Source organism: Eufriesea mexicana, unplaced genomic scaffold, assembly GCF_001483705.2.
Source record: "Eufriesea mexicana isolate 0111107269 unplaced genomic scaffold, ASM148370v2 scaffold7616, whole genome shotgun sequence".
Taxonomy (NCBI): Eukaryota; Metazoa; Arthropoda; class Insecta; order Hymenoptera; family Apidae; genus Eufriesea; species Eufriesea mexicana.
In genome coordinates, this window is record NW_016915410.1 from 112063 (window position 1) to 137292 (window position 25230).

General features: G+C 26.9%; 5 protein-coding genes across 6 annotated transcripts; 2 read left to right on the forward strand and 3 right to left on the reverse strand.

Moving 5' to 3' along the window:
* Positions 1–1732: 1732 nt before the first annotated feature.
* Positions 1733–2752, forward strand: RpL6 (ribosomal protein L6). The gene is made up of 3 exons (XM_017907357.1): positions 1733–1936; positions 2043–2316; positions 2392–2752. The coding sequence occupies exons 1-3, from the start codon at positions 1733–1735 to the stop codon at positions 2736–2738; spliced, it is 825 nt and encodes a 274-aa protein (XP_017762846.1). The 3' UTR covers positions 2739–2752.
* A 452-nt stretch (positions 2753–3204) lies between these two features.
* Tpcn1 (two pore segment channel 1) lies at positions 3205–8210 on the forward strand. Of its 2 annotated transcripts, none has more exons than XM_017907361.1 (12): positions 3205–3508; positions 3929–4146; positions 4208–4372; positions 4437–4562; positions 5515–5822; positions 5929–6209; positions 6316–6534; positions 6612–6728; positions 6837–7176; positions 7252–7553; positions 7713–7819; positions 7882–8210. In XM_017907361.1, exons 1-12 carry the CDS (start codon positions 3406–3408, stop codon positions 8119–8121), a joined length of 2526 nt encoding a protein of 841 aa, XP_017762850.1. In that variant the 5' UTR covers positions 3205–3405; the 3' UTR covers positions 8122–8210. The 2 variants fall into 2 exon arrangements, with proteins under 2 accessions (XP_017762850.1, XP_017762851.1); XM_017907362.1 differs by having other exon boundaries at positions 4031–4146.
* Positions 8211–9238: 1028 nt separating this feature from the next.
* gny (ALG6 alpha-1,3-glucosyltransferase garnysstan) lies at positions 9239–10982 on the reverse strand. The gene is made up of 3 exons (XM_017907365.1): positions 10902–10982; positions 9904–10820; positions 9239–9548 (listed from the first exon to the last, which is right to left on the reverse strand). The coding sequence occupies exons 2-3, from the start codon at positions 10789–10791 to the stop codon at positions 9291–9293; spliced, it is 1146 nt and encodes a 381-aa protein (XP_017762854.1). The 5' UTR covers positions 10792–10820; positions 10902–10982; the 3' UTR covers positions 9239–9290.
* Positions 10983–11831: 849 nt separating this feature from the next.
* On the reverse strand, positions 11832–13563 carry LOC108552704 (dolichyl pyrophosphate Man9GlcNAc2 alpha-1,3-glucosyltransferase). The gene has a single exon (XM_017907364.1). The coding sequence runs from the start codon at positions 13476–13478 to the stop codon at positions 11832–11834; it is 1647 nt and encodes a 548-aa protein (XP_017762853.1). The 5' UTR covers positions 13479–13563.
* A 2448-nt stretch (positions 13564–16011) lies between these two features.
* On the reverse strand, positions 16012–16992 carry LOC108552709 (uncharacterized). Its single transcript, XM_017907368.1, has 3 exons — positions 16804–16992; positions 16491–16592; positions 16012–16344 (listed from the first exon to the last, which is right to left on the reverse strand). Exons 1-3 carry the CDS (start codon positions 16942–16944, stop codon positions 16012–16014), a joined length of 576 nt encoding a protein of 191 aa, XP_017762857.1. The 5' UTR covers positions 16945–16992.
* Between the last annotated feature and the right edge of the window lie 8238 nt (positions 16993–25230).

Below are 25230 nucleotides of genomic sequence, written 5' to 3' on the forward strand. Positions count from 1 at the left end.
TTAATGAAAGCTTTCAATGTTTACAAATAGTAAACAATTATAATAAAGTAATTATTAATATTTTAACGAGTATTTTTTATAACGTTATAATAAAGTATTTATTGATATATGTTTATAAAAAATTTGATATTAGCTTATAAAACATATTAGTAAACTGTAAATATATTTGAGATATATAAATGAATATACATAATTTGTTATCTTTTCTAACAAGCAATTTTTCTTGTTTTCCTAAAAACAAAATAATATAATTAAAATTATAAACATAATAATAATCTATATATATAAATATTTATTATTTTTGATGATAATATTTTAATAAAAAATATATTTATAAATACGAATTATATTTGCATTTTAAATTAGCGAAGGTTACACTATTTAACACAAAATTTTGTTTGCAATATGTATTGGGTAATAGTTGTAAAGTTTCTTATTGTAAATGTAAATCCGTAAGCAGAAAGTTCTTAGTTTTTAAAAAATTCGAATTTTTGTAAGAACTTTTAATTTTCATTAAACAAATATTATGGAGACCTAAGAACGTTACAAAGTTTTAATTTATTTTAAAAAGATAGAGGGCAAATTTCTGATAATTATACAATGCACGAAATTTCTACATATTACATATGCATTTCTACGATAAGTTGTTTACGTAGCATAAATTTGCTATACAGAGTTGAAGCAGTTTTCAATACACAGACGGAGGAAATATTCATCGGAAATGTGTTACGGGGTTTTATCGCTAAGCAGTCATCATTCATCCATATTTTATTGAAATATTTCATAAAAATGCAAATATACATAGTATGTGGAAACTTCTTAAAATTATACGATATTATATCTATAATCATTTGTAGGAATCCCTCACCTATCTTGTAAGATTAATTAGAACTTCATGTTTTTAACTTTTATGATACATTATTTTTGTTAAAAACCAAATAACAGAATTTCGAATTTTTCGGAAACTAAAGGTGGGGGAACAATTGTATTTGAGAATTTACATTTAAAACTAGCAGTTCTATAAAGATTACCTAAGAAATATTACAGAAAAGAAAGAAAAAGTTAAAATTTGTTAAACAATATTATCGTTACATATATTGAATACAATCGATATGTAACAATATCGATAAGACACATATATCGATTTTAGAATACAACCGATAGATGGAGGTAGAACGTAAGTTCTTTTAAGCACACGGTCTACGGTAAGATGGAATGGTATCAACAGATCTAATATTATCGAAGTAATCTCTTCTTATAATAAAAGAAAAACTATATATTTTACAAAATTTTAGGCACTTTAAATATCTTCTTTAATAATAATACTATATTTTTTTTCAATAGTATGATGTTTCTAAATTTTAAGAATTTAAACTCGAAGAGGTTACAGTTTGACATTTCGTTGATTTTATGAGAAAAGATAATATGTTTTTGTTACTTTTAAAATAATGAGAATATTTTTTTTAATTTTTCCCTAATTCTTTATCTATTTTTCTTTTGCATTTTAAATTTGATAGTGTGAAATCGTTTCATAACCTCCATGAAACACGATGAATAGATTTAATAAGAGATTATTATAATATAAATAAAAATTAAGTCATACAAATTTTATACATTTTGTTTCAATATATTAATTTATTATTTAAAATCAATATATAATATAAGATAAAGTTTCAATTATCATCCTGTTAGCGAATAATTATGTTACACGTAATTTATCCTTGCTTTTTAGATGACTGAGACAAAGGAAACAAAAGAAACAAAAGCAAAATCTCCGGAGAAAAAAGATGTTTCTACGGACAAAAAAGGTGGAAAAAGAGGTCGAAATAGACCAAGGAACTATGATTTAGGAAACGGTGTTTACAGATTTAGTCGTACCCGTATGTTTCACAAAAAGGCTATTTACAAATTTATTGATAAAAAGACACCAAAAACTGTATGTTAAAAAATCTTTAATTGTTTTTGTATTTTATTTAGTCCTGTTTATATTTTCATATAATATGTATATATATATATATATTTATACCAATATTTAATTATAGGTTAAGCCTAAGAAACCAGTCACCATTGAAAAGAAAATTAGTGGTGATAAAAATGGAGAAAAACGTATTGTATCATTAAAGAAAAGACGTGCTAATTATCCTACTGCAGATCCAGTAACTGTACATCATGCTAAAAAATGTTTCCGTGATCATCGCCGCTATCTTAGACCTTCCTTGAAACCAGGAACAATTTGTATTTTACTTGCTGGTGCTCATAAAGGAAAGAGAGTTGTTTTCTTAAAACAACTTAAGAGTGGTTTACTTTTAATCACGGGTAAGTTCTTTTATGTATAATTTTTAATAAAATTTGGATAAAATAAAATCTTTAATGGAATGTTTTTTGAAATAGGTCCTTTCTTGATTAATGCTTGCCCACTTCGTAGAGTTAGTCAAAACTACGTGATTGCTACGTCAACACGTATTAATATTTCTGGTTTAAAAGTTCCGGATGACATCAATGACGATTATTTCAAGAGGAAACGTGAGAAACGTGCAAAGAAAGAAGAAGGTGATATCTTCAGTAAAAAGAAAGATGAATACAAACCAAGTAATGACAGAAAAGCTGATCAAAAAATAATTGATAAATTTGTGCTTTCTGCTATAAGAAGAAACAAAGAGAAAAAAATGTTATTCACCTACTTATCAGCAATGTTTGGGTTGAGAAGTAGTCAATATCCACACAGATTAAAATTTTAATCTTTTGTGATTTGAATACAAATATATAACAAATACTGAAACATGAAATAGAACTTTTTTTTCCTCAAAACGATTTATACTTAATTTAAGTAAATAAATAGTTTACTTATTATAATTTTCTTTAAGTTCTAACATTATACAATTTTTTATTTTATTTTGAACATTTTATTTGTTACATTTAATTTTCCTAAAACAATGTTTTGAATATTAATTTGCAATATTCAGTTAAGTATCATTTGAAAGATAAAGTGCAAATTTATAGTTTCTATAACTTTTATGTAATTATATATGTATATATATGTATAAATACATAAAAAATAAAAAGTAGAACCTTTTCATTACATAAGTAATTAAGTTTTATCAGAATAAATAATAGTGTTCACTTGTTTGCTTTTTCACGAATGCGCATGCGCGTCACGAACTGGAACGTCAAATACAAGATCGAATAACAGTGTGTTATGATATTGTAATATGTAAAATATTCTTTGAACAAAAATATGCATATATCTCCATATATAGTTTTCAGTCTAATCCAGTCAGTGCTCAGCTTCTGACTAGTGATATTATTGTGTAGGATTAGACAAAGTAGTGCAAATACGTGTTCATTATTTCACACGCAAATGTACTGCTGTCTGCTGTATGGATGTGACATGTGACACAATCTCAAATGTCTTCTCCTAAAACCACTGAATATTCTGGCAATTATCAACGTTTTAATGATGATGTAAATATATCACTCGAACAAAACATTTCGCATCGATCATGTCAAAGTGAGTTGAATCTATTTTAATTTTACCATTTTAATTCATTTCATCTTTTATGCAAACCTCACAACAAAAGTTCTGCATTTTAAGCACTATATTACTGTTGTCATTTTTCTTTCAACACTTTTATTTTGTAATATTTATCAAATCACACGTTGACTTCTATTTTATATATATTTAATATGTAAATTAATTTCATTAGTAATTACTGTACATTTTTTAACCTTTTTCATTATTATTTATAATTGTATAATTAAGTTTAATAATATACTTATTGAACTTTTTACTATATGTAATGTTTAATTATTTTTATCATAGTAAATTATTTATTTATTTTGTATCATTTATTTTATCCTTTTAAAGTATTAATAATTTTTGCATTATTGAAATAGTATTTATTTTTTATATTTTTTATTTTCATTATAGAATATGGATCTATGCTATCATGTTCTTCTGCAGAAAATCATATAAATTCCCCTACTGAAAATATAAGAACAACTGATCAGTTTATCCATAAATTTGAAACAGATGATGTGCATAGAGAAAACATGTCTGAAAATATAGTACTTCCATCGCATGATTCACTCACAGATCATGATTTACATTGGGAAATGAATTATCACGAGGCTGCAATATTTTTAGAGGTATTTATATATTTATACTTATGTAAATACAAGTACAACTTTCAAAAATTTATTTCCATAGGAAGGCAGAAATAATGAAAAATTTGACTCTCATCCAAAACATCCAGAAGATTTACCAGCATATCTCTTAGTTCATAATAATTGGTATTATGGGTTAGACTTATTAACATCTCTTATACTTTTGGCTTTGGCTCTTGTGGAAGAACCAGCTGTCCCATTGTTTGGTGTAAGTCATGGATAAAAAAATACTTTCTTTTTATTCCACAGTTATTTATTTATCCTATTTTTAGATTCCAGTATGGGCACATGGATCTATAGAACTTTTTGCTTTAATAATTATAGGCATAGAATTAGCTTTGAAATTGAGATGGATTGGCTGGTCAACTATGTTAAAACACAAACGAACAATGTTAAAGGTAAAAACAACTTTTTAAAATTAGATTTAATAATTTATTGAAGATTTTTTACATATATGTTGCTCATGTTTGAATATAGTTACTTATATTTATATTTTAATAATTGTTAGTAAATTAAATATCATTATGAGATTGAAGTACAGTTTTCTTCCACTGCTATGTCAATATGCCTAAGTGCAATATACAATACAATGGTTGTCTTCCACAATACTGATACAAAAAGCATAAGGGTACTAATGAGAAGATAAGCAACACTGCAACTGCAGACTATTTTAGATTACATTTTTAATAAAACGAAACAGTGATAATTGTGTTAATTGTCCATTTATAATATATTATGTATACTAATACCTTTATCACTAATATTTTATTAGAAGAATGAAACTCATTTAGTATTAATTAATATCTATATATTACATCAATAATGTTATTCTTACTGACTTATTATTATTAACATTAAATTTATTTATTTTCATGTCTATTACATAATAGTATTAAATATTACTGATATATTTATGTAAAAAAGTTAAATTCATTAAACATGATAAAGTAATAATAATTATAAAGTAATAAATGTAGTACATTTCAAAACAAAATTTTTACAAATGTGTGCTAGAGAAGACTTTAGACATTTTCATATAATTTTTTTTAAAAAGTGTATTAATATATATAAACATTTTATTATTTATAAAATTATTGATGTCATTATATACAATGATAATTATAAAAAATTTTTCACTTTTTTTTCAACAGTGAAAACTAACAGAAATTTCAGTTATGATAAATATTAAAATGAATATAAATTATGAAAATAAAATAATATAAAAAATAGACATTATTATAGTAACTAAAATATTTTCAGATTTGACTTTTAAAAAAGTGAAAAATTTATTTAACTTTAATCTTTTATGTATCATTCTATATAATAAAACAAATTGTAATCTTTTTACAGTGTATCACATTGGTCATCATGTTTTTGGAAGCAATGACAGTATTAGTACGACAGTCATCGCATTTTCGTGTAACACGTGCTCTACGGCCTATTTTTTTAGTAGATACTAAATGTTTTGGAGGTGTTCGAAGATTTATCAGACAAATATTATTAACATTGCCTCCAATTTTAGATATGTTAGGTTTGCTTTTATTTTTCATTACACTTTACACAGTATTGGGCTACTATATGTTTTCTGAAATGAATCGAAATTTTTCTACATTGCAAGATAGTTTTGTGAGTCTATTTGTCCTTCTTACTACTGCTAAGTAAGTATTATCATAGTTAAATTTTTATCTTTATTAGTATGATGACATTTTTGAATTATGATATTTTTAATTATAATTAGTTTGTAATGACAATTTTAATATTTAGTTTTCCAGACGTGATGATGCCATCATATTCAAAAAATAAATGGTATGCAATATATTTTGTATCTTACTTGTCTACGATGTTGTACGTAATGATGAATTTAATGTTGGCGGTAGTTAATGAAACATTTACAGCAGCTGAACGTGATAAATTTAAAAAGTTGTTTTTACATAAAAGAAAAGCATGCCAACATGCTTTTAAACTACTAGTTTCGAAACAAAATCCAGATAAAATGCGTTTTCGACAATTTGAAGGATTAATACGATACTACACTCCAAATAAAAGTATGTAAAATTGCTATAAAAATATACTAGAATTTTGCAAGAAATAAGAGTAAAAACCAAAATAAATTATGTTTGCTATATAATTATATAAACAAATAATTTATAGGCATACGAGATACTGTTTTAATGTTTCAACATTTAAATGCTTCTGGAAGTGGAGTTCTAAATGTTGAAGAGTTTTTAAATATTTATGACACTATTATTCTTCAGTGGGAAGTACAATACTCTACTGTGCCTTGGTATCACAGTACATCGCAACCTTTGCAGATTCTCTGCACAGGAGCACATGCTGCTATTAGATGGCCATATTTTGAAACTTTAATGTGTAAGTTTAAAAAAAAGAAGTTTAAATGATATCAATTTACAATTTACTATACTTCTTAAAAATTATTAAATATTTAGATATAACAATTATTGCAAATGGTATTGCGATGATAATAAGGATATTAGAGCCAGGTAATAATCTTCATAGTACACTTTTATTTGCTGCATCTTGGGATACTTTTCTCTTTGGGGGAAGTAAGTAAAAAAATATATTTATAAAACACGTATAAAATAATATTTATAGAAAAGTCATATATTACAATTATAATAATTATAATTATTTTAATATCTTTTTCTTGATAGTATTTGTTGCTGAAGCATTAATAAAAGTATTGGGACTTGGTACAAGAAGATACCTCAGTTCTGGATGGAATTTATTTGATTTAGGCACATCTATAATGACACTTGTTGCTGCTTGTATTTTATGCATCTTTCCTACAGCAACATTCTTTGTTCTATTCAGACCACTTCGACTATTGAGACTGTTTAAAATGAAAAAGAGATATCGAGACGTTTTCGGCACGCTTGTAATTTTAACTCCTTTGATGTCTTCTACTGCAGTAGTAATGCTTGTTTTATACTATTTCTTTGCTATTATTGGAATGGAATTATTTGCGGGATATAATATGCGAAATTGTTGCAAGTAGGTATATAAGAAAGTAATATTTTATAAATTACATTTAAAAATTAAATGTTACATAATAAACCTATTTATTAGGAATACGACAGTTGAAGATTTTTACAAATATTCTGCCAATGAAAGTACCGCACTAGGATATTATTATCTTAATACTTTTGATAATCTCATAGCTAGTGGTATGACTCTTTTTGAGTTAACGGTTGTTAATAATTGGTTCATTCTAATGAACGCATATGCATTTACTGTTGGAATGTATACACGAATATATTTTATGATATTTTATTTGGTGACAATGATTGTTTTAACCATTGTGGTGTCCAGTTTTTTGGAAGCATTTCGATTTAGAATTCATTATAAAAAATCGACATCTAAACGTGATGGTAATTATACTATTAACTTGTTGATCAAAATCATTTACTATAAATAATGCAAAAAATATATAATTTTTTTTAGTTATTACCGAAATAAAGATGTTTTTTGAGATTATTATCGTACTTTAATTGAATCTTTTAGTAACATTTGTGTATATTTTATTACAGAAGAAAAAATGTTACATGAAGAAGTAGAACTAAAATGGGATGAGTTGCAATATATAGTAGAAGATTTTCAACTTTTGGAAAAATTGCGACCTTCGCTAATAGTTGGTGTAAGTTTGAAAGTTCAAACTATATTTTTCATTTTCCCCTGACTATATAAAAAATATTATAGGGAACTACTGTTTTTATTGGATCACGACCGCGAACAAGAGAAGTTTTACAAAGAAAAATGTATACTAATGAAATTACTGAATGGATTGCAGAAGCAAAACGAGTAGAAAGACAATTTTTATCAAATGTTACTCATAATTTAGAAGAAAATTGTAGAGAAGATACAATTTCTGAGTCAGATCATATTGGATTAACAGACAATGTGCGACCAACTCATCATAACACATCAAATGTTGTATAATTGTAATAATAAATCAAACTTGTGTTTAATAATTTTCATAATACATCTATTTACAATATGTTAACGGTAAAGAGTAATTATTTACAAAGAGATACACCTCACTGATTTCAATGACTTTGAACTATGTAGTCAAGAACAACAATTTTGAACAATTTTTTTTTATATATATAATCGCATAGCTTTATTTCTGAAATATTCATAAAAATACTTTTAATAATGCATATTATAGATAATTATACAGTTTAAAGGGCTTAGCTCTATATATCTGAGATTATTCTTCTAATTCAGTTATTCATTGTTTATTAGAAAGTTACTAACGAGAAGTGTTTAAATAATATTATGCGATGGTTATATGTATAGAAAAACTGATAATATATTTCAAGATTCTTGAAAATAGTCATTGTAAATAATTACAGAAAAAAGTTGTAATTTGAAATTTTAACAAGTAATGATACATGAAAGATGGTGGAAAAATCATATAAAAAGATCAAATTTTTTATTTCAAATTATGTTGTGATGTATAGATACAAATAATTTATAATTTTATAAAAATATTACGACATAAATAAGCTATAACATCATACATCTCCCAAAATAAAGCTTTATTAGTAATAAAATTGATGGTTTTCTGTTTTTTTTGCAAATAAAAGTAAAATTCTAGTCACAATATTATAACAAATAGTCAGTGGAAACAATATAGTAAAATCATTTATTAAAACATTATGCGGTGATATAACGTAATATCGATAATATCGATATAATCATATCCAAAGTCGTATTTATATAACACAGATTCGAGCATTATGCAACTTATTCTTCATCTGTTAAGGGAATCTACTACATACTTTTAAGTTACTTGATTTTTCTTATAAATCACTCATTTTATAGCCACTTACACTAAGATAAAAATAAGTTAATTATGCTTTCATGATTAATGAAAAAAAAATCTCAGAACAGTTAAAATAAGAACAAGATTAATTAAATGATTATTAATTTATATTAGTATTAAACTTGCAATTTACATCTGTATAAAAATTATACAAATATTTTTTGGAAGATCATGCTATTATTTTCTACAATTATAAATAAACTTTACATTAGACTGAAACATATTTAAAGCAAAAATAAATTCATTTGTATCAATATATATGATATACATGATACAATTATTAAATTATTTGTACTCCAGGACCTCCTAAAGTTGTTAATTTAATAATAAATCCATCTGCAATTAATTTTCGTGAAATGCTGGAAATAGTTTCCGGTTGTGTATTTGGCAATAAGAGAATATAAGCATGTCCACCACCACCAGCACCTGTAAGCTTTGCTGCTAGAGCATAATTTTGTGCTTCTGCACAAATTCTATCTAAAGATGGATGAGAAACTTGACATGTGGCTAGCAATCCTTGATTCATGTTAATAAGTATCTGTAATAATACATTATAAACAGTAAGAAGATTGAATTCATTTATGAGTATTAAAAGTCATAATCATTTTTTGTAACTAATAACATTTTAATATAGACAATCGCCATTTGAATATACATAAATGTAATTCTTCCAAATAATAAACTATTTTTTCAATTTTATTATGAGAAATTCTGTTTCACAATAAAAAAAGTATAATAAATTTTATTTTTTAAAGGAGATATTATTAATCAATGTTAGGCAAAAATTTTGTCAGCTACTATTAGGAACTTTTTTTGATATCCTATTTGAATCTAACTTATTTGGTCAACAATAAAATACTTATCATTACATGATTATTTAATAAAATACTTACCATTAATTGTCTATACTCTTCTGAAAAAGCTTCATCATCAGTATTTGAGAGAGGTTTTAGCTTTTTAATAATTTCAATTGCTTCTTTCGATATATTATCAATTGAATCCATAATCAAGTCAATAATAACTGGATATTTGCTTTTTAATTCTAATAACTTTTCTACTAAAGCTTTTGTGCTTCTATTTACTCTTGTATCTACTAATAAAATTTTCATTGTGTGTACATTATTTATTGGTTTTGCATAATCACCTTTTTTAAATTCTATTATTGATCCATATGTAGAAACAAAATTGTCTATTCCAGATGGATTACCATGCATAATTCTTTCACAACTTAGAGCATATTTTGAAATAACATCTAAAGTAGAATAATCAAATATTTTATAAATATTTTTTTGTAGACATGACCAATGTAAAAAACACGCAGCAAGGCAAACTGCAAAGGAACCAGAACTGCCAAGGCCAGAATTAAGTGTTAGTTCTGTATTTAATTGAATTTCGAATGGCTTCACTTTAATTTTTTCTACTTGTGTAATAAAAATAAAAAGATAAAAGAATGCTTCTAAGCTTAATTTCTGTTGTAAATTTGTATAATTAATAATACAAACAAATTCCTTTACTTTACTATAGAATATATCATAATTTTCTATATGTTCAGTGTTTTTGTTGGTAAAAAAGAAATTTTGTATTTGTTGCAAAGATATACTCATAAATAAATTTACTTTAGGAAAACATATTTTAATGATTTCTTCTTCTTCAGGTAGCTCGGTAAAATTTAAAACTGTACGTAAATCTATACTAGCTGCAATAGCTGTTTTTCCATGTACTACAGCATGTTCTCCAAAAAGAATAACTTTTCCTGGAGCAGATACTTTGAATTGAATCATTTTAAATTTCTTGTATTTTATTTATAGGACTGTTGATGAAAAGAAAATGATTAAATTTAAATATAACATAATAAACTTGAATAATTATATTGATTATTAAGGTAATTTACCTTTTTATCATTTCCTACTTTTTCCACTCTGTTGGTGTTAATGTCTTTTGTGAAAATGCATGAATTGTTTTAAGTTCTTTTTCTAATATCGAATTTACCAATCTGGAATATTAGTACATTAAACAATAAATTTGTTGTTTCAAAGATGATATATTTGTATTTTTTAGTACTTTAGGAATATAGTACCTGTGTCGTTGAAGTAAAGATTTGCCTTCAAATATACTGGAAACAATGGTTACAGAAAATTTAGCACCACAACCATCAGATTCATCAGTAACTTCCTGTAACATTTATAATATGAAAGTTATGTATCAGATACAATAAAATATTTAAAAAGTAACAACAAATTTTTAATATTTTTAAACTTCTTGATCTTGTTATAAAATTTATGTTAAGAGATATAGATATTTCTCTCAACATAAGCAACGTTTAGAATATAAAATTATATACTTCAAAAATATTTCTTATACGTATTAATAAATAAATTGAATACATTTTTGAAAAAATGAACTTTTATTCACAGACAAAATGATCCCAAAATAGATCGATTTTTTTTTATCGCACAATCTTAAGTATTTATGTATGTTGCTACGAAAATCAGCATTTACAAATACGCCGACTAAAGGTCTAAACCTATATGCGCAATATTGTTGTTATGCTAATTTAGTAAAGTAACATTCAATAGTAAAGTAAGGTTCAAATTCACGTAAAGTATTACATAATTTACAAAAAAATGCATTTATCTAATATTTATCTGTAAAGATAACTCATAAAAGAATGCAATTATCTAATGTTTAAATTGTTTAATTATAGTAAAAAGAAAAGGAAATAATAATGTAGAGAAAAAATTAATTTTTAATAATTTATTGCAATTTTCGACATTAAGAAATATGGTAATAATGTAACGTAAATTAGCATAAAATTTCTAATTTATTTTAAATTTATGTTTATTTCATGTACAAATTGTTTGTAATTGAAATATAAATAGAAAACAAGAAAGTGTCCACAAGAATATACGGAAACTAATAATGCAAAAAGATCTGGATACCTACTTGGAGGTTCTAGAAAACCACTAATAAGAGAAAGTATTATTACTCCTAACATTGAGGAATAAAATAGAATTTTTGTCCAAATAGATAGATTATAATTTAATGAAACAAAATTATTTTTGTAATATAATATATCCTTTTTTAATTTTATAAAAACTGACTTATTTCTAATGTTTTTTAGCTTTGCCTTAATTTGTTTTTGATTTACTGTAACATGTGCATTCTTCTTTAAATTTATATTATTCAATACTTCATTACTATCAAACACATCAGGACATGCCCACAAAACAAAGGAGAAGTAAAATATTAATGTAGTACAGTATACCATGTACAAATCATCTTTTATAAACAAAGGTAGCATGCTAAAATGTGAAATTATTAAGAACCAAAAACAAGGAAATGAATTGTTTTGAAAATATAATAAAACTGGAATTGCAACAAGTAAAATTGATTTTTCATGTACTTGAAATGAAAATAGGAAAAATGATAATGCACAATTAATAAGAGAAATAACAAATCTTTCCTTTTGTGGATTTAGGTAAAGATTTATACAACTTGGTAAAACTGCAAATGTAGTTACTACTAAACAAATTTTGGCTAATCCTTTGTTTGTAATAGAATTATGTAATTTATAAACTATATTGACTGTACACCAAATGTTAGCAACTTTATCTTCAAATACTCCTCTAGAAATTGGAAATAAGCGAGAAATAACGTTTATAAATGTTTCCCAATTTTTTATAAAAGGTAACCATATAATAAAAAATGTAAAAATTACTGTAATTGATATGCATAAAAGCATGATTATATTAAATGACCAACATTGTTTTTTCAAAAGTGAATATTTTCCAAGTATATAACAAAAAATTGGTAATGCATGATAAAGTTCCATTTGTTTATAATTTAAAGCTGCAATAAATAATATTGAGCCAATGATAAATGAATTTTGAAGCATAGCTGTAACAGCAATAACAAATAGCCCTAATGATAAAGAATTATATTGGAAATGTCCATGGTCTACTAATATTAAACCTGGATAGATTAATATTATTAAAAGATTAATATGTCTTTTTTTTATACTAAATATGGATACATTTTCTTTTTCAAAATTTTCTGCTATTTCATTTGTTAATATAAAATAAATTATTGATGGTATATAAATCAAAATGTCTATGCAAAGAACACTGAGTCTCATGAAATATTTATGATCTTCAGATGAGTATCCCCTAGATTCATGTAATTTTACATAAGAAGGATTAATTTTGTAGGCAATATAACCCAATACATAACTATGATAAGCTGTTAATGGTGGATAATCTAATCCCCAGTATTGTAAATCATTATCTGTTGTATTTATGTACCATTTTTCAATTGGTATATTTAATGTTATTTCTTGCCAATGTCGTTGTGCTTCATAATCTCCAAACATTGGAGGTTTTCCTTGACCACTGTAAGCATGATATGTAATACACCATCTCAAAAGAAGGGCAAACAGTGAAATTAACACAATCTGTGTATTTTCTTGCATTTTTGATCATATATATTGGCAGCTTCAATAACTTATATATCAAGCAAACCCTTGATTAATGAGTATATTTCAGAAATAACATCTAGTTGCCTAGGTTTATTATGAAAAATTTGAGGTTAGAATGAAAACTGCAGAAAGAAAAGGACATGTATGCAATAATATGAAACATAAAATACATACCACATATGAAGCGTGTAATCCTTCAATTAATTTATTTTTTATGGAGTCTGGAGTATATGACATATTTAATAATTAAATTTTTAAGATAGATCTTAATATGCCGCTTTGATTACGTGGAAATATGTAGTACATACAATATTTACTTATATTTATTTATTATTTGCAAAATCAGTAATTATTTGTATAAACTTTAGAATTATAAGTAATAAACATATGATTAGATATATTATTTTACATTAAGTTTTGTTATGATCTCCCAGTTCGAATAGTCGTTAGATTTGAGTTAACGTCAGAGGTAATGTGCTTTTTAAACTCGTTAACATATTTGATATGACGATATCAATTGATTTTCAAAATTTCGATTAATTGGATAAATTTTGTACTTTCGGAGTTGTTACTTTTGTAAATTTTTTTGTTATTTTTGTTATTATTTCACCGTAGTTTGATACAAATTAATGCCTATTACCTGTAGAATGTTGATATTAACGGAACTTCTCTCTAAGGCAGTTTTACTGACATAAAAATGAGACTAAAGTTTTTTGCAATCACATATTTTTCGAATTGTAAATATTGCATTTATTTTGTAAATAGAAATTTTCTAATACAATATTTATGTTCAGAAACATTCTTTAATGATTTAGCAGTATCTAATATGGAATATATAAGAACTATAAATAATAAATTTTTTTACATATTCATTTATTTAAGTAGTTTATTTAGAAGAATAAAACTAGTTATTTATTACATTATTATATTATTTAATTTATTCAGTATCAATACAAATAAATTTTAAATAAAAGTTACAAAAAATGACAGTATAAAACACTTTTATAAATTTTCATTATATAACATATCTTTCTCTCACATTTAATTTTTATTACTTCGTGAATCTCTATTAAGTAATCCATGTTAAATTTCGATGTAAAAATATAATTTTTTTTTAATACAGTTAAACATCATTACATATTAACTATATCTGGAAAATTTATTTATTTCTTAAATAAGTATAACAATAAAAACTTTGCTTTTATAATAGCTATAAAAAAAAATCAACTGTTTTTAACAAGTGATATTATGTCTATGGTCTATTAATATTGTCTAATACCTGATTTCAGGTACTATACTGATTGTTATGATTTTTATAACATTAATAAATTATTTATAACAATTAGATTTTACAATTAATTTATCTATTAATTCTTTAATATATTTTTAATATTAGGAAGAATACTTCTTGTTACATAAAATTATCTAAAATATATTCAACTAACAAAATTAATATGTACTCTTAAACAGATGATTAACAGTAATATGATACAATATTTAAGGTTCATAATTATTAGGAATATGTTCATCTTGATATAATATAATTAAATTACAATAATATATATAATTATTTTAATTACAAATGCTCATATTGGAAAATTTGAACTATTTGCAAATAATCTTGATAAAAAATATAGATATTTTAAGATAAATATGCTATAAATTTCAATAAATTAAAATACAACATTAGGAAAAAATCTCATAGTGCTTATTAAGATTATATGGTTTCAATTTATAAGAAATTGAAATTTGAGAAAAAAATTTTTAAAAATTATGAGAACTATAACAAAATTTTAAGATATAAATATATATTTACAATTTAGAATTAGTTAAGTAAACATGATATAATATTAGTTTTATAATCTGGAATATTTGCAGTACAATTTATTTTATATATGTTTATATGATATTAAGAAAAAAATAAATATATACTACTTCTTCGATAGTTAATACTTACACTGATTAGTTTTATAGTTCTTTCATAGAAAGAATCATTTCAAACTTATAATTAATTTTAAATATTGATAAATATATGCGATTGTAATGGAAAATTTTAATATCAGTAGTATTATGATAGCATTTTGATATATCACATGTATGTAATATAATAAAAATATGAGGAAGAACAGTTTTTACCCAATATGATTTCATTTTTCCTTTTTTTTATTGAGTTTGTCTTAAGATTTTAGAAAAGTAACCATGCTTCTGTATGGAAATTTGTATATTATATACATAACACATTGATATGCAATTATAATGCAGTAAGCAATGAAATAAAATGAATGTTTGTTTTCTTAAAATGTAAAATTTCCATTATACATTTGTATATCATATGTATTTCATAAGTATTTTAGTAATTTAGTCATCTTTGTATACTAGTTGAGCTATTATCTATGTTTTTTGCATATCTAATACAATACAAATTTTAATTTGTATGATCTTTTAAGCGTTTATCATGAACAATAAGTAGAGTTTTATTTGTAAGAGGCCTGATAGTATTAAAATGAAATACTACATTTGCATGTAATTACTTTAAAATTTTTTTCATTTGTTTTGTTTGATACTGCATACTATACTGAGCATTTTCTGCTTTATTGATAAGGGAATCTAATTTATCTAAATGAGATCCCATCTTTTCATTGATATCAATTGTTTTTGACATCACTGAGTTATTTTCTGTATTCTCAATGTATTTTTTGCCATTAGATAATTCTACTGTCAAGTTTTCATCAATTATGGATGTTTCAGGAATAACATCTTTTGCTTCATTGTGGTTTTGTTCAGTGAATTTATGATCTGGTGTATTTTTTTGAAATCCCACTTTTACTTTCAGTAAAGTACCCAAACTGCCACAAACAGTCTGTAAAATACTGTTATTTTATAAAATAATACTTCAAAGCTTAATAATGACTGTTTAAATAAAATGGTTAAAATTGCTTTTATTAAAATGAAGTGATCAAAATGGTCATAAAACAATAATATTTAAAAAAAGTGTAATCGATTAACCTTGAATCTGTTGATCTTTTTTTGTGTTGCATTGAGAATACTATTTAATTCATCTAATCCACCACCAATTCGTTGTGTAGCTTCGTCTGAAGAATCCAAATTCTACAAATTATATTAAACACAAAATTATTTGATGATGTGAAATTATTAATCACATTTAAAAAGTACTTTTATTTAATTAATCACAATCAAATATTTAGAATTATAAAAGTCATAATTAAAAAAAAAAATTAATTATTATTATATTTGCAGCAAATAAAAAAGCTTAAAATATTAATTTCATGTTTATTTAATGAAACAAAAATATAATTACTTGGATCACTGCATCTTTGTCATCATTATTAGTATGCTCTTGAGCTTCTATTTTTTGTGTTTCTTTCCATTCTTCTTCACTTGGTATTGGCAATCCTAATAATTCTGCTCTTTCGCACGCGTGAATATAAGCTTGAGACATTTTATCAAGTATTAATTGCTTAACTGTTATTTATTAAATACTATTTAATAATATAGAAGAATTATATCTATATTTTTCCCTAAAGATATTGCAATTGACAAAATAATAAGGGGATATGCGGATGCTCACCACTTGAAGAATCCATGCTAAGGGAAATCGTGCGCAAGCTCCGACAGAAAATGAACTTCTTAAAGTATCAAATATTATAGAAGGTACTACTAATAAGAACATACAAAAATCAAAACGAATTAATAATTTTTGACAAATATGAATTTTTTACAGAATGATAGATTTTTAAGAATTTAAAACACTAATTACATTGAAAACCATTTGTTATATTACAATTAAATAATAGTTGGTATTTATTTCTCTAGCCTATAATGATATTTATGATCAATGTTTGACTAAACTTGTTTGTATACATCAATTATATTATTATTTATGGTATTTCCTTTATCGAGAAAAATTTTTTTAATTTTAAATGTAATTAATATAAAAGAATTATCTTGCAAGATTACAATTTATTCTTGTCTTTAGCATTTTTAATTTTAGAAACAAATTTTTTACGGAATTTCTAGTAAAAAAATATAAATTCAAAGTAAAATGGAAAAAAAATTAAATTCGAAACAAGTTATGATTTCTAATATCTTTTATTCTTACTATAAAAAAATTTGATAATAATTAATTTAAAATTATGTTTCATCCTGTTATGAAGTTCAAATCTTCGACTTATCACGGGTTTTAAGAGTAGAGGGGGCAGCTAGCTTTTTCGACCAATCCGCTGACAGTTAAACGAATAATATTGTAAATTTCAATCTGCTATTGAAAGTCGCATCGTTAGGACGTATCACGTAATATCACGTAAGTATATTATCATGTTTTCTTGTTGTGTAGTGCTTTTATTTTTATTGTTTCAGTTTTCATACACTAGTAATAGTTTCGTTCGATTATTAACGTTTGCAATCTCATTGTGACAAAATCAGATAATTTTTTAGATTGTTCGATTCTTCTTAAAAAATATTAATTTATTTCCTTATTAGAATCATATTAGTCGTTTGAAACAAAATTTGACATGAAGCATTGTTTCCTTTTAATATGATTGATTATATTTTTGTACATTTGATTTTGATTTCTTCTGTGCAGAATAATAGTTGATGAAGGGAATACATTTGACAGCTACAGGTTCACACGATATAGCTGCTATTGTAACAAATCGTAACTGCTGTTCATCGAAAACTGGTAATTATTGAAAACAATTCTTTTATTCTGAGAATACTCGTATCACAGTATTTTCTTTCTTAATGGTAGAAACAAATAAATATCATGGTCTTTTTAGTAATAGAACTATAACTTGGCATAAATTCATTTGACTTTTCTGTAATTAACTAAAAAATTGAAGCAATTTTCATGATCTGACGAATTTGATTTGATAATTCGACGTGGTGCAAAATGATCATCTAAATTGTATCATTAATCTTAATTTTTAATTAGTATTTTCATTCTGAATAGCAATAATTAATTACAGCCAATAAATATTATATGTGAATAACAATAATTAATAAAAATAGTTGTACGAAGGAAAGAGGTTTTCATGTTATATATTCCACAGACACGTGATTCGTGTTAATGCCTCTTCCATGAGAACCTCTACGAAGTTCAAATCTTAGTGTTATCGCGGGCTTTAGAAATGGCGGGAAGAGCTAGGTCTCCCGACCAATCCGCTGACGGCTAGGCGACGCCATGATAGGGTGGGGTCAGTCTACCCATAAAAATCGCGGCAACTGGACGTGAGATCGAATTCAAGTAATATTTTTATTTATTGTTGCGGAGAACTTTCATTCCTGTCCTTTTATCATTTATATACGATTGTTAACTTTATTCGTTTAATATTTGTTTATGTAATATCTTTTTAAACACGATGTTGGCAAAACCAAATATATTTACAAATTTTTCGGGATTCCATTTCACAATTTGATTGCCGGCTTTACTAACAGCTTTTACGAAAGAAATATTACCTTTTAAATTGAAATTCGGGTACGAATATTCTCCTATTTTAATATAATTTCTGATAGTTCTACACATTCATGCAGAATTTATGATTTTTGTTTTTGCAGATTATTAGTTGATTCCAAGAATTACGTAGAACGTATTGAACGCACCAACGGTCATAATGGAGGACGTGCAACAGATACCTTGATGGTTTGTAACCAAAGTCGTGAAATATATGTCGGAATTTGGTAATGGCGAACATTAATTGTGTTACGAAGATAGACTCAATGTGCGTTTGTACTTTCATTTTATTCGAACATTGTTAATCTTTAGTGTAATCGTTGAACATTGTATAATTACATGTTTGATATTATTGTAAAATATCATAGAATGTTGTAAGATTTTTTGTCGATTTCTCCATTTGATCGTTCTTGTAACATATTACTGTATTTCGGTACTAGAGTTACATTGGCTGCTTGTAACGGATTTGACGATCGCCCATTACCTTTTATTAACATATTTGAATTTAGCTTTGATCGTTTGATTAAAATCTTTGTTTTCTTCTGTACAGATTAATCTCTGATGACTGGAGTGCCCTGAAAGCGTAAAAGGTTTAAAGAATGAACGGCGTATTGACAAATGGCCGACTTTACAGCTTTTTATTGAAAGCTGGTAATGCCTAATGTATTATTGTACAATAAACGTAAAAGATTTGCATCATATTTTTCATGTGCCATTATTGACACTTGATACAAAATTTGCAATCATTACATAATTTCTTAGGATCTTTTCCATAAAACTGGAAAGAAGTTAAATTGTTAAATTAAATCTTCGTGTTTCGAGAATTTTGTATCAAATCATTTCTTAGTTTGAAATGGCTGAAATAAGTCATTTCAAAGGTACCTTAATAATTTACATATAATTTGAACTATTTAAAGAAAAGATTCGCGTAACTTTTACAATTTGTTTTATTTAGTTTTTGAATACTACGTTGTTCAAAATGATCATATATATTATATCAATAAATCTGTTTCGTTTCTAGAATTTTCAAATATTCGAAATCATTATCAATATTAGAACTTAATTGCAGTGGATCAATGTTATATGTGAATAAAGAGAGTTTATAAAAGTAGTAGTACGAAGGAAATTGTAATATACAATTATTAATATATATAAATAATAATATATAAGTAATATATAATTTTTATACTGTATAATATATATTATATACTTATCAAACAATATTATTTGTTACAATTAAATAGCGGAATATAAATTTTTCAGTATGTTATCCTGGTTTTCACGATATATACGCCCCAGTCACCTGATTTGTCAAACATGACGGCCTCTACGGAGTTCAAATTTTCTTGCTATTGCGGGCTTTTGAAATGGCGGGAAGAGCTAAGTCTCTCGACCAATCCGCTGACGTTTAGGCAACGCAATGATAGGGTGGGGTCATTCTCCTTTTGAACGTCGCGGCAAATGGACGTGTGATTCAATTTCAGGTACGTATCTTAATAATTGAGTGAAACTTTCATTTCTATTCTTTTGTCCTCTATAAAGTAGCATTAGCTTCATTCGATTAATATGTATTCATATAATATACTTTTGAACATCCTCCCAATAGGACTATATAGTCCTTCAAGTTTTTCCTCGATTTAATTTTCGCATTAGTCTGAAGGAATTATCGGTAGCTTTTGAATCAAAATCTGAATACGATTATTTTCGCATTTCAATCTAATTAGTGATAATTTTATATATTTGTACTAAATTGTGATTTTCGTGTGTGCAGTATGTCGGTTGATCGGGAGAATCATGTAAAAGGTATCAAATGTTAACGAACGCGTTGGAGAACGAAATACGGACGCCATGTTCGCTCGCCTTCAAATTTGCCAAGCCTTCCTGAAAATATGGTAATATTGAATTTCCTATATCGAAGCCAGACTTATTAAATGTAGGTAAGTAATTTTGTATACTGCATCATTGGTAATTTGTTTCATCTATCATTTTATAATATATAATTATTATTATGTTTGAGATTTTAAAGTATGTTCATTAGATCTTCCTATATTTGACTTAGAAAGCGAAATAATACATATATTACATTATTTCGATTTCGAATATTTTATAACATCTTCATAATTTGGTCTTAAACAATAATTTTTATCATTTTTACGAAAGAGTCGAAATTACAGTTGCGTTGAATTTTCAAACGCAAGATCGGAAATTATTGCGTCATATCATTGTGTAATCCGTATGCGCAGTCTATCTGCGCGGTGGGTATGCGTAGACCGACTGCGCAGGTTGATGGCGCATTATATTTCAAGTTTTAGTGTACTCCATTCACATCGTTTCTAAATTCTTTATAATAATTATAATGCATTACATTTATTCGTGTGCAGATCAAATAGATGTTTTATTTCTGACTTGAATAATCAACAGGAGGAATAATGGATGGTTATAACATCATAAGTGCAGCAGTATTTTCTTAACATTTGTTCGACAGGGAGAATAACTTTCACGACATTCGTCATCCACACTAATACCGTTTTTACAGGAATTTTCGTGGCCGTGCGCGATGCCACCATTAGAGTCAGTGCTTTTTTACGTATCAAACTTTGTCCTCAGAGCCCAATAGTTGTTACTACACATAAGCATAATAGTCATACGCGAATGTAGAATCAGTGTTCGTTCGCTGATTGAAGTTTAAACGAACGCGTTAATAATCTTTTATTTTTCTTTTTTTTTTTTTAATATTCGTTACCGGTATTAAAGTCGACACTACCCAGGAATGGACCGCAGGCTGCTTTGCAAACCAAGAACGTAAGTATGCAAGTATGTTTGCCCACTGTAATTTAATTAATTTCTTTTTTTAAAGAATAAATTTTATTATTCAACATGTTACATATTTTTTCGTAGAACCGACAAGTCTGATGGCATCGAAATCAGTTCTTCACTGGACAGGATTAATCGCTGCTCCAGAAGTGAACAATGTAAGTACGTTTGCATATTGTAATTGAATAAATCTTAATCAATCATATGAAATCAAACTCTTCAAGTATTTGCGTCTTCATGGTATAACAGTAGTATTGAACGTTTTGTTGTAGATTAGCTACAGTCTTCGTTTTCCCATGGATCTTACAACTGTGTTACTGTTCAAGTCAGCCCTCTCACTGATGACGGTCTTCACGATGACTTCCTCTGGGCCACTACAGCATCGTTCTGCGCATCATCGGTGAGTCGCATGCATTTTGGTTCCTCTGGTCATTCAATCATGTCGTAGGACGAAAGGTTCGAATCGACACGGATGACTGGTTGTATTACGTAGATTTGTTATGAGCATAATGACCTCGGGTATTTATTATACTCGAGAGTAGTGACAAAATTTCTTTTGTGTTTCATTTATCAACCTAGGATAGGTTTTCTTGCACGTCGCGTTTTTGAATAATAATAACAAAAATATGAATAGTTAGTATGGGTATATTGGCACATATAACATTAGTGGCATAAATAACATAATATTGACTATTAGTTCCTTCTTACTATAGTCACTTTTAAAATCAAAACATGTTTAGTATTTGTAAATAATAGACATGAATAATTGATTATTTTGTAGTGAAGAAGTAGAATGCCCTTCGACTTCGTTATTATGAAAATTATAATTAATATATGGCGACAATGATTATATATTGCTATTCATTGTTCCTTTCAATAAACAAGTGCCAATGCCATTCTTTGTTTTTTATAATATTGAAATATTTAATTTTCTGAATCGCAATAAATCTGAGTCGAATTTAAAATATAATAGTATCACTGTACCATTCCGTTAATGCTAAAATACATTGAACATTAAGTGCAAGAAAACATTTCGCGACAGATAGATTTTGGAACCAAAGTAATAACTTTTGTACCTTTGTGCTTTCGAATATGATGTACTTTGGTGAAAGAATCATCTGAGTTTCTGTTATATTTCCATTGTTATATAAATTAAAGTCAATTATTTCATCACGTCGAGTCCTAGTCTTCCTTTTCTTTTGATAAATAAATTTTTTATCGATTATGAATATTTTCTCCTAATATTGAAATTTCTATAATATGTTATACTTGTAAAGTAAAGTTATTGCGAATGAAATGAGAAAATACAAGATGAAGAACGTTTGTCCGTTAAATAAAATATATGCCTCTAATCAGTTTTTTAGCTCAGGATTCTCAGGTTTAACCCCTTCCGTGTTCATTGCCAGGAACTCCTTCACGTGTCCAGGTGCTACTTGAGTGGGTGAAAGGCGATGGGCATGATGACCGTAGTTCATAAGCTTATATCAACTTCTTAGCGGCTGACGACGCGTTAGCGTATCGTGCACCACGTATTTTCCACATTGTGTGTCTGTGGTTAGGATGTGGAATTGCGTCGTTCGGAAATTTATTTTATTCACTTTACCTTAAAACATTCGGAAAATTTGTAACTATTAAATGCAATAAAAGAACACAATAATCAGCTATCAACTACAACAGATTATTCATAACATAAATGCGATAGCTTAATGTCATGCTTTACGCAAAGGTCACTAGCCGTTGTCAGCCGATTTCAGGATATGGTACGTAAAGTTAGAGTGTGTATGTAGCCAAACTCGGGTGTCGGGGGCGTCCCGGGACGCTTACTGTAGTGTAGGATCTTTGCGCCTGGGTGGCATGTGTGAGAACCGTGGAGTGTGGTGTATTGGAATGCTTGATTTTTGCCATTTTTTAAATATAGGAGGAGTTAGGTAGGTAGTATACTCTGGTGTGCCTGCTAACTATAAGTAGGTAGGGCCGGGCAGGTTGGCACAGTCTCAGGTCGGGCAGGCGCGTTTCGCGTGCACAACCTGTTTCAGGAAATGTCATTTGAATAGTCGACGGTGAAGCTGGCACGTTCGGGGGTTGCCATTCGTCACTAGCTTTACCTATCGATTTTTTCAAATTTTCGTCGCGGTCGCGGTCGTGATCGAACGTGTATGTGCTCGAGTTTCTGCACGTGTGCACGATCAACGATCGCTCCGATCGTTGCTCGTCCATGTGAGTCTTGATTAGCTTCGCGGTTTGTATTTTTTTTCTTTTTTTTTTCCGATTAGAGAATCTCGAGCCTAGATATAAGTTTCAGCGGGCATGGCGCCCGAAGAAAGAAGAAGAGGCTATTAGGTACCCGACAAACTGTCACGAAAAGGGTGCCTAGGAATGGCTTCCTATCCTTGGGATGAGAAGTCATTCTTGTCACTACTTTGTCACTATGCTCTTATTTAGTAGTATGTAGTTGTAGTAGTAGTATGTTTACTGGCCGATGTTCATCGGTCCATCATCCTGTTTGGGCAAATCGCGATTTTTGTATTTAGTGTTGCGACTAATTAAACACGCGTTGATTTAGTGTTGCGAATTATGAGAACACGATTTTGTTTGATTTCTTTTACATGAATTGTTTTTTTTTCATAGATACTTATAATGATTAACTTTATAGTGTTGCGACTTGTATTAATCGCGAATAGTCAAAAAAACGAAATATCTTTTTCTGCATATACATATTTTATCTTTTAATGGTTTATTTTAAGAATTAGTGTTGCGCTTTAATGGAACCGCGGTTTTTTTTTATTGCTTTTATTATTAGTGTTGCGTTGAAGAATGATCGCGTTTCTTGAATTAGTGTTGCGAATATAGAATGCCCAAGATTTCACCACTGATGTGGTGGAAATATGTTCCTGCTCCTGGGAATCATCTGTTGCAACTGCAAGCGTTGCATATAGGTGGTCATACATCGGCAGCCAGAACCATGGCTGCCCTGGATTTTTCGTCATTAGTGTTGCGAATTTTTTTGATGCGAGTGCATAAATTAGTATTTATTAGTGTTGCGTTAGTAATTGAATTATATTATTATGATCATTTTCGCGAGTTCTCTGCCTTTTTTTGTTTATTTTTTTTTTTAATTTTCTTTTTTTTTTAAATGCTAAATTAATTGCTATTTTAAATATCTGGAAGCACTCTTCGCGGTTGATTTTGAAAATTTTCCGTTATCAGACAATTTAGTAAGTTAGTATTATGAAATTACAATTTATTTATTCCACTCGCGGTTTTTTTCGCGGGTTCATATCGAGTGGAAATATTTGTTTTTATGGCTATTTTGGCCTCCATTGTATTTCCTTTTTCAGCACCATTTTTCATGGAAATAATTGTTAATGAAAATACTGCTGTAATATGTTTATGTCTGTTTTCCATTCTTTTTTCTTTTTTTTATCTTTTCATTTTATCTATTTTACAATAATTCGTAATATT